At 33.7% G+C, this 10177-nt stretch overlaps 2 protein-coding genes across 2 annotated transcripts in view; one reads left to right on the top strand and one right to left on the bottom strand.

The window, feature by feature from the left end:
* Positions 1-496: 496 nt before the first annotated feature.
* LOC125666156 (uncharacterized) lies at positions 497-5258 on the bottom strand. Its single transcript, XM_056166493.1, has 6 exons — positions 4516-5258; positions 4120-4238; positions 2940-3014; positions 1767-1886; positions 1389-1520; positions 497-844 (listed from the first exon to the last, which is right to left on the bottom strand). Exons 1-6 carry the CDS (start codon positions 4535-4537, stop codon positions 674-676), a joined length of 639 nt encoding a protein of 212 aa, XP_056022468.1. The 5' UTR covers positions 4538-5258; the 3' UTR covers positions 497-673.
* LOC130046513 (uncharacterized) overlaps positions 5207-10177 on the top strand; it is a 29261-nt gene continuing 24290 nt past the window's right edge. The window contains exons 1-8 of the mRNA XM_056166184.1: positions 5207-5386; positions 5520-5651; positions 6037-6162; positions 7770-7867; positions 8228-8399; positions 8637-8698; positions 9265-9388; positions 9957-10098. Of these exons, the coding sequence (XP_056022159.1) occupies positions 5207-5386; positions 5520-5651; positions 6037-6162; positions 7770-7867; positions 8228-8399; positions 8637-8698; positions 9265-9388; positions 9957-10098 (1036 nt within the window). The remainder of the gene's footprint in view (positions 5387-5519; positions 5652-6036; positions 6163-7769; positions 7868-8227; positions 8400-8636; positions 8699-9264; positions 9389-9956; positions 10099-10177) is intronic.

Genomic DNA, 10177 nt, shown 5'->3' with positions numbered 1-10177 from the left:
TATGTGGATCATATGATTAGCTTCACATGAGAATCATAAAAAAAGGGCATCATATGTGAATCATATGATGTGTTTCATATGATTTACATATGATTCACATATGTATATCATATGAAAGGGACTTCATATGATTCACATATGAAGGTTTTGTGTGCATGCTGTGCTAATATGTTATATGAGAATCATATGTAAGGAAACTCATATGTAAATCATATGAGACATGTATGTGTACTTTAATATGTAATATGCAGATGCTGGAAATCAAGTATTTCTATTCATTCTACAACTATTTCTTGATTAAATACCAATGCAAAGTACAAAAAAATTATTACTCAATATTCTCTAAAATATCTCAATCTTATAAATATGGAACGGCTTCAACGATGAACAGAAATAAAAGATTTGACAGTGCATATTTACATAACTTTTGAAATCAGAATGAAAGATTCACATTTATAAAAAGTGAAATTTTCACCGAAAAGAAGACAAAGCAAGATTAGCACTTGTCGATACTTATATTTTGTGCTAAATTTCAGTTCCTTTGATACACATATAAAAACATATCATATTTAAAAGTAACAAGTAAATCAATAACTGCACATGATTTTAAAGAAGAAATACACAAATATACAATAAACAATAACTTGAATTTATAAAATCTTAATTTAAAAAGTTATGATAAATATTTCTCAATTCTTCTCTCCTTCTTTTCCTCCAATTTCTCCCACTTGTCCAGTCTACCATCCTTGTTGACGGTGTCCACAAACTTATGGAATTCAGCCCAGAAAGCAAAGCCACTTGTTCCTCCTTTACGGAACAATTTCTGTGATGCGCAGAAAGATCTCTATGGAAATTAGAAATAAACATGTACAAGTATTGTTTCAGGTATTATGCATGCCTTTAAGTGAATCAATGCTAAAGTGAAATGATTTCCTTCTAAGGAAATGCTATTGTATCAAGCCAAAATCTGGAGTTCGCTCATAGCTCTTTCCAGAATGGGAGAGGATGGTACATATTGACCGCGACATGTGACAACGAGTAAATGCATGCCATTTCCATTTCTTATTTTTTTTTTTTAAATAAATAAACTTCAGATTGTAGTACAATGTAGTACGTCTCATTGCAATTAAAATGAAAGTGTTTAGAATTTTTAAAGTCTACTTTAATTTCTGAATTTACATGAGACAAAAATTTGATTCCCATGCAGGCAAGAGAAAGAGAATTAAATATTTCTTTCACATATCAAATTTATGAATCTATAAATTATTGCTAGGCAAATGTGGTATAAACAAAATCTTTATCTTAATATATAGAGCATTTAGAAAAATACTGTATAACTAATGTGGTTGAAAATGGTAAAACAAACAATATTGCATGAAATTAATTACCAGCAATAAGGTCAAGCGTTCCCTCTCTATGTCCACAAGTGGAATTGCTGGTGGCAAAAAACACTTCCACAGGTAGTTGTGGAGGGACTTTAAAGAAAGTCCCTCCACATCAATCTCCTTGTTGCCCATTAACTACAAAAAGGAATAATGACTTCAAGCATATGTATACTTTTAACTAGATATTTCAAATAACATAATATACAATTAATCAAATATCAAATTATTTCCATGAATTATGTGTATTTAATAGTACACCCCACTGAAAAAAGTTTCCTTTACATTAAAACGTTTAACACTGTTTTATGTCTTAATTTGTAATGAAATACATTTACAATAAATCAAGACATCACCTTTTACTACACATGGTTTCTTAATTACCTTTGCTGTTGTCTGGTTCCTGTAATAAGTAAATTTTGTCGAGCCAAAGCTCGACAAAACCCCCAGGACATGACTTCTTTCTGCCCAACCTGCTTTACTGGTAAAGTCCTTCAGCATTCCCTAAAAAATGTTATCATACAGTTAGAAAATTCATACCTGTTTTTGAAATAAAAACAACATACAGGGGTTAATTTGTCAATGTCTTTGCCTCTCAGTGCAGGCATAACAATATAATATAGCTTCATTAACCTTTGTAAAATTTGGCTGATGCAGTTTGGTTGCACCATGCATGCAGTTCTTAGAAGTATTTTATTGCGAAATAAGGTATCATTTCAAAACTTTTATTGGGATGTAAAAATATGAGTTGGTCACATCATCAAAATCCCATAAAGGGCATTATGATAGATTACATCATTTATCAACACACATTTACATCCGAATAATGTTTCAGTGTGAAATAATACTTAAATGATTTATTTATTTAAACATCAAAGGTATAAATTAAATGTTTGAACACGTTACATGACCACTATGATCTTGGCTTTGCACTTCTTGAGAAGAAGAGTTGTAAAGATTTTTCCGTTATATTCCTATATAAAACTTTATTTGCCTATTGTGACCCTGCCTTAGCCCCGGGAATCATGATTTAAACAACTTGAATCTACACTAATGTATTGAAGCTTTTACAGAAGTTTGATCTTTTCTGGTCCGGTGGTTCTTGAGTAGATGTTATGAAAAATGCAATTCAATTTTCTTTAATTCAACAAAAATCAACCCTTGGAAGAGGGTGCATGGTCCTTCATTTGAAGAAACTGAAATCCACTTCACACAAGGATGCTTGTTGGCAAGTTTGGTTAAAAATGGGTCAGTGGTTCTTGAAAAGAAGTGAAAAATGTGAAAAGTTTACAGACGAACAGACAAACAGACAGATGGATGCCAGACACCCTTCGAACAGAAAAGCTCTTTGGCTCAGGTGAACTGATAATTGAAATTGGAAATGTTGCCTCTTACAGCAAAAAATGTACTTTTCACTTTTGAAATAAAAACAATATGTCCCAATTTAAGGTACTCATTCTTAATTTTGTTAGCAAGGTGAACACTTTTGCACCTCTTTTGAAGTATTTAACCAGTTAACAATTTTCACTGTTCATCAGAATATATCAACTAACAAACCTGTATTTCTTGATCTTGGAAATTGATCCACAGAAATACGCTGAATTTGGCTTTTAGGAAATTTATATACTCCTTCTGTGAAAATACAATTAATTCATTAATTCACAGCATATATAAAATAAAACGGGTATATGATGGCTTTAAATAAGAGGCCCATGAACCACAATGCTTACTGTTGCATTTTGTGGCACCACCTTAAAACCCACTGGGCCATAATTTGAACACAATTGAATCTACACTTCCTGACAATTAATGCTTCCATGTAAATATGATAAATGATGGCTTTGCTATTCTTGAGAATTAGCTTTCAAAACCCTTTCCAATAAATTCCATTGTCAAACTCTTATCATCTATTGTGGCCCCACCCTGTCGTTGGGGTTCAAGATTTCAACAAACTTCATTGAATTTATGCCAGCTGTGGAGGCTTTCACATAAATATAAGTTTTCATGGCTTTGCAGCTCTTGAGGAGAGAAGTTTTAAACATTCTCCCTGTATTTTGCTAATTAAAAATTAAATTGCCTATTGTGGCCGCACCCTACCTCCGGGGGCCATGATTTGATCAATTTACAATTAGCTACACTATGTCAAGAATTTTTCACATAAGACTTTCATCTGTTCTGGATCAGTGTTCTTGATTTGAAGATTTATAAAGTTTTTTTCCTATATATTTTGATGTAAAAAATCACAAGTCCCTAATGTGGCCCCATACAACCCCCAGGGACCATGATTTGAACAATTTTCAAACTACGTAATTACTTCAGAGAGCTTGCATATCTGAGTTTCATCTTTTCTGGTCCAGTGGATCTTGAAAAGAAGCTTTTAAAAAAAAATTGCAATATATTTCAATATAAAACTTTGATCTCCTATTGTGACCCCATATACGACCCCCAGGGGCCATGAAAGCTAGACAGATGGACGGACGGTTGATCAGAAAAGCTCACTTGAGGTTTCAGTTCAGGTGAGCTATAAATATATTACTGGCCTGCATTTATACTAGCATAAGGTAAGTAAAATGTTATTGGCTTTTGTAAATAAATGATTCATAAATGCTTTTACTAAAATTAATAGTTTTCATCATAGGTTTTAATTAATTTAATTCACTTTCTGTTAGAATATAAAATGGATCATATTAACTGTTAATCTTATATGACTTTCATTACAAATGATAATACACCATACCTCAATAGTTGACCCTTCTACTGACACTTTGGTCATTGAGAGTGCTTCTTTGTTCTTAATCCTTTGGACCTCTCCTCTCAATTTGTTAACCTCCTCTGTCAGCTTTTTCTGTTCTTTCACTTAAAAGAACATTAAATATATTCCTTATTTATGAAGGTTTTGATTTTGGTCAAACTGTGCTTTCAATTCTAATTCTAGGAGAAATATGTATCAAACAAACAAGCATCAATTATATTATAATCACTTATTTATTTATTTATTCCCCCCAGAAAACATTAATATTTATACATAAACAATTTTTACTGAAAAATAATATATTACTTTTGAATAAATTGATACTTATGAATAAGTTAATCATTACAATAATTAAAAAAAGAAAGAAATTAAGTTCCTTACAAATTTCTGACAACACTGCCATAATTTTATCCTGTGGAGGGATGTCAACAGTGGGAGGAGCAGGGGGTGATTCAGGAACTACTCGAGCTAATTGTGGAGAATCTGAGAGATTTGGGAGAGGCCCCACTTCTGAGTTTTCGAATAGGTCATCTTGAGAGTCCTGTGAATAAATACCATATGCACCTTAATGACTGAATGTCAATTAAAAGTTAATGAATTGTTTATTTATGATTCCTGTTTGTTTATGATAAAACCAAAATATCAGACAGTTCTTAGATCCACTCCTCATCTTTGTTCGAGTTACTGCCCTTAGACATTGAGTAAACACGCATAGATACTTGTATTGCATTAAAATCTAAACATTTTATTCATAGATATGGGTCAGTGTATTGAATATAAACAAATTTAGCGATACTTACTGCCAAGTAGTCTCTCTCCATCTTTGCGAACCTTTATGTTTTGATCGTCTGCTAGCGCGTGCTAAAATATGCTTGGTTAACTTCGCGCTTGAACCGATGGCAAGTAATGCAAACAGTGTGAAAGCGTTTTCTGAACATTGATTTTGACACTGACAGTTGGCGCGATGGCTTTTCGCTGCAACGTCTGTGATGTGTCATTTGACAAAATAAATCATTTAAATCGACACAATCTTACAAGAAAACACCTATTAAATGACAGCTTCAAAAGCCTGATGAACACCTGTTGTGACAAGGAGGAAAATCTCGACAATACGACGAAGTTTAGTTCGTGTTCTTTTCAACGAGACGCAGAAATTTTAGAAAACAGTTTCGCAACGTTGATTAACGATGACGATTCGGATACCGATGGGGAGACTGAACCCGTCTCGGAGACAGAGGATTATGATCTATTGGTATTGTACTTTGAATATTCTGTATCATTATTTAGAAATTTTATTAATTTACAAGAAGTTGTTGAGTGTAAATTTTAGACCGTTTAGTTTCATGTTTACAAAGGATAGGAAAATATTGACACTTTGTTTTTAGAATGAAGGCTTCAGTAGTGACTCTGAGAGCCAAACATACGAGGACCAAACAAATGATAGCAAGTGGTATCCATTTCCAGACAAGCTGAGTCTTCTTTTATATGGATTGCTTCATAGTACAACACATCACATTGTAAGTAAAATGTGTAAATTATATTAAAATCCAAATTTAAAAAAAACAAACAAACTAGAATTTTCACATTCATTACAAACAGATCGAATCGAATTATACTTTGTTTAGAACAACTGATCACAAATATTTCCCTAATCATCAATTCTGAAAATGCATTTTTTTTGTGTGTGTGGGAGGTATGAATATATGACATTTGAATTAATTAAATATTTGTTTTAGTAATGTGCTTTGATACATGACCAAGTCAGTAATTCTTATATTGATACTGAAATTTGCATCAGTGATATTCCCCAACTCTACTTGTTTTTGAACAGTAAAAATAATGTATAACCACAGTATCTGAAAAATGTCATTCCTGTCAATTCCATTTTGTTTTCTTTAAAAGAGTTTGGAAGTGGCAAAGTATGTGTGGTTCATTTTAAAAGAAGTTGGTGTTCCCAATGTACCATCGTTAAATCATATCAGAAACATGAAATTTGGGGACTTGGATGTAAACAGCTTGATAGCTAAGGTAAGATTCATCATTCATTTGGTATGAGTAAAAATGCAAAGGCGGACCCAGAAATTTGTGAAGGGGGAGGGGGGTCTAGCACTTGATCTTTTAGGTGTTTCACAATCTCCACCCCCACCCTATTTACGCCTTTTGATTGTGCACATATTAACATTAAATTTACTGTTTCCCAAATTCTAGTCATTGTTATGGACATATTCACATCCGATTTTCAATGATAAAAAAGAGCTGGTTTAAAGGTTACTTGCAATTAGGTGGAGGGGGGGGGGGGGGGCTGCATAGGCCCCCAGAAGCTCTGCGGTAAAAAAAATTATATTACATATACTTTTTAAGAATTTTTAAATGATACTTGTATCTGACGAAAATAAAATATCGTAAATATATACACATGTATCAGTGTTTCGTCCCATTTATCCTGATATACTACATGGTGTTGATAAATTTGAATAATGTAATTGCATATAAGTATCCACCTTTCATATCATTTTTACTAAAAGTCTCGTTGAAATTGAATAAATTAATTTTTTGGTCCGCTAAAGACCCCCTTTAGCGGATGTCTGGACCCCTCCCCCTCCACCCACCCCCATGGATCTACCCTTGAAATGCATACTCATCACACTTGGAGTCATGGTGATCCAATCAGTGTTTTGTTGTTGGATATGGAATTTATTTTAAGAGTAGCTGAGGACAGATTCAGATTTTTTTTTTTACAGATTGCAGTTATAAAAAATGTTTATGAGTATAAAACATTTGGTTGTTTTTTTTCTCATTATGAAATATATATCTATTGATTTTATTCAACTGATATATTACACAGTATTTCAATGTTGAAAAAAAAACCTTTTATCTACCCAATATTTCCTACATAGGAAAGGTGTCAGGAAATATAACCATATTTCCAACCCTTAACTTAACATTTCAATTTTTTAGCTCACCTGAACCGAAGGTTCAAGTGAGCTATTCTGATCACATTTTGTCCGGCGTCCGTCTGTCTGTCTGTCCGTCTGTCTGTCTTGTCCGTCTGTCTGTAAACTTTTCACATTTTCGACTTCTTCTCCAGAACCACTGGGCCAATTTCAAACTAACTTGGCCAAAAGCATCCTTGGGTGAAGGGCTTTCAAGTTTGTTCAAATGAAGGACCATGTCCCTTTCAAAGGGGAGATAATCACAAAAATGCAAAAATAGGGTGGGGTCATTTAAAAATCTTCTTCTCAAGAACCACTGGGCCAGAAGAGCTGAAATTTACCTGAAAGCTTCCTGACATAATGCAGATTCAAGTTTGTTCAAATCATGGTCCCCAGGGGGTAGGATGGGGCCACAAGTGGGGGGGGGGGTGAAAGTTTTGCATACAAATATAGAAAAAAGCTTTAAAAGAACCATTGGGCCAAAGAAGTTGACATTTACATGAAAGTTTTCTGACATAGTGTAGATTCAAGTTTGCAAAGGGTAGTTTGGGCCATAATAGGGACCAAGGTATATATGGAAAGTCTTCAGATATGGGCCAAGGTGACTCAGGTGAGCGATGTGGCCCATGGGCCTCTTGTTTTATAATACTGATATTTTATTTACATTGCCAAAAAGTTGTATCAGATTTATTGTAATATCAGGGAGAAGATGACAATGGTTTACCTTTATACATTCTGAAACCAACTGAAATTGCCAAACTCCACTTGAGCAATCCTTCAATATCAAAGAACATTGCCAGGTATGTATAAATATGAACACTTATTTATAATGAGAATGAAAAGGTAAAACCATAGTATAACCAAATGTAGTGAAAGTGGTTCATGAATAACTGAGGTCTATTTAACTGTCACAGGCCACACCACTTTATGAACTTCAGTAATATACAATTGATGCAGATCTTTGTTATCTCAAACACTAACTGATATCAGGGATGCATGTGTCAACGTGAACTGGCAAACCAACCGCTTTTTCTGTTATGTTTTTTTTACCTTGTTTTCTTGAATCCTCGCATATTCCTAAGTTTAATTTTGGTCCGATTGAGTTCAAGATAAGGAGGTTTGACTTAATTGTAATTTAACCCTAAATTATTCTCATTAAGGTATCCACGGAAAACTGGTCTTGTACGTGAGCAAAGGGACGGCAGTCGCCTCCATGAAATCGTATCCCCTTGGGCAACATTTGGTGATACTCATTTTCATGTGGGTAATGTTGTGGAATCAACAGCTGACCATATTATTGGAATCATAAGATCATTTTACGAGAGTGAAGAGGTACATTGTTAAAATTCGCTTATTTTTTAGATTAGGTTTTCTTATGCAACTGATATACATGTAGAACAAATCAGTTTTATAACGAATTCGTTATATTTTAATTATGAATTCGGTATAAACGTATAGCAAATTACGCTTAAAGCGAATTTTTAGAGAGTGTCTGCAGAAATTCGCTATATCAGAGTTTTACTGAATACAGCATATACTTTATTATTTTGCATATTTTTACTCTTGTAGGAAAATTTTATTCTGGCTGATTTAGAAATATTGAAACAGGAAAGGAATGAAGACAATCAAAGGTACAATGTAGTGTCCAATTCATGCCCTTGTAATTTGAAATGTGTATATTGGCTTAACTATTGATTGGTTGATTGTATCTCGGATTCAAGCCCTGATCTTCCGCATGCAGGCGAACGCTCTAACCTCTAGGCCATCGCGACTGTCGTAGAATGAATAGAAATACTTGATTTCCAGCATCTGCATATTACATAATTAAAGTACACATACATGTCTCATATGATTTACATATGAGTTTCCTTACATATGATTCTTAACTAAATTTGGACATTAAGTCTATAAACTTCTGTTGAGGCCAAAATGCATGAATATGATCATGATTTTAGAGTCCTCATCAACCGTAAAATATTCATGTGAAACCAGTGTTCCAGTTAAGGTGTGAACAAAGTTGTCATTGCCTGAAAAATTGACATGATTAATACTTAGATGACAGTCTAGGCTAATGGTCATTTTGTTTGATATAAATGCAAGCTTCATAGGTAAAATGTATTTTGGTATCCCATCTATTTGTAGTACATCTATGTTCATATAACCATAACCATAATTTTTTGTCGATTTCTTTCAACAGCTGCTTGGTGAAGACAACAAAATGCAGTGCTGCTCCATTATCTAGTTTGTCTGCATACTCAGCAGATCACATAAAAATTATGGAAATGGCAACATCAGGAAAACTGGTCGAAATATCAGATGAGGTACAGTGTAATAGTGTAGTCAGAAGGAATTTGATCTTGGGCATAAGGTTTTGTAAACCATTCAAGTGAAATGTAAATCATGATTCCATTTACAATTCATGATTATAATTTTTAGACAAGGTCCATTTGCAGTTTTTAGCTCACCTGAGCTGAAAGCTCAGGTGAGCTTTCCTGATCACCTGTTATCCGTCGTCTGTCTGTCCGTCCGTTTGTAAACTTTTTACATTTTCGACTTCTTCTCCATAACCACTGGGCCAATTATAACCAAACTTACATGAAAGCTTTCTGACATAGTGCAGATTCAAGTTTGTTAAAATCATGACCCCTTGGAGTAAGATGAGGCGACAATAGGGGATCAAAGTTTTACATACGAATAGGAAAAATCTTTAAATATGAGCCAAGGTGACTCAGGTGAGCGATGTGGCCCATGGGCCTCTTGTTGAGGAAATTTTCACTATTAAACAAATTTTTTTTTTTGTTATTCTTACTGTGTTTTATATACACAATGTATAGAAAAAGACTGTGTTTAATGAAAGCAACTAAGTAACCCTAATAGTTTTTATTTTAGGAGAAGTCTGAGGTTCTGAATTCGTATCAGAATCAACGCATTCCGAAACTGTCAATTCCTGTGAATTTGTTCATTGATGACACATCTACAAATATCAGTAGGAGATGGCTGCCAATGCATTGTGCACAAATGCAACTAGCAGGTACATGTATCTAAATTTAATAGCTGTTCATTTTTTTTTTGCTTAAACTGTATAAAGTTCCAACACCAACATACATATA

This window comes from Ostrea edulis, chromosome 5 (assembly GCF_947568905.1).
Source record: "Ostrea edulis chromosome 5, xbOstEdul1.1, whole genome shotgun sequence".
NCBI lineage: Eukaryota > Metazoa > Mollusca > Bivalvia > Ostreida > Ostreidae > Ostrea > Ostrea edulis.
This window is presented reverse-complemented; position numbering and strand designations above follow the sequence as displayed.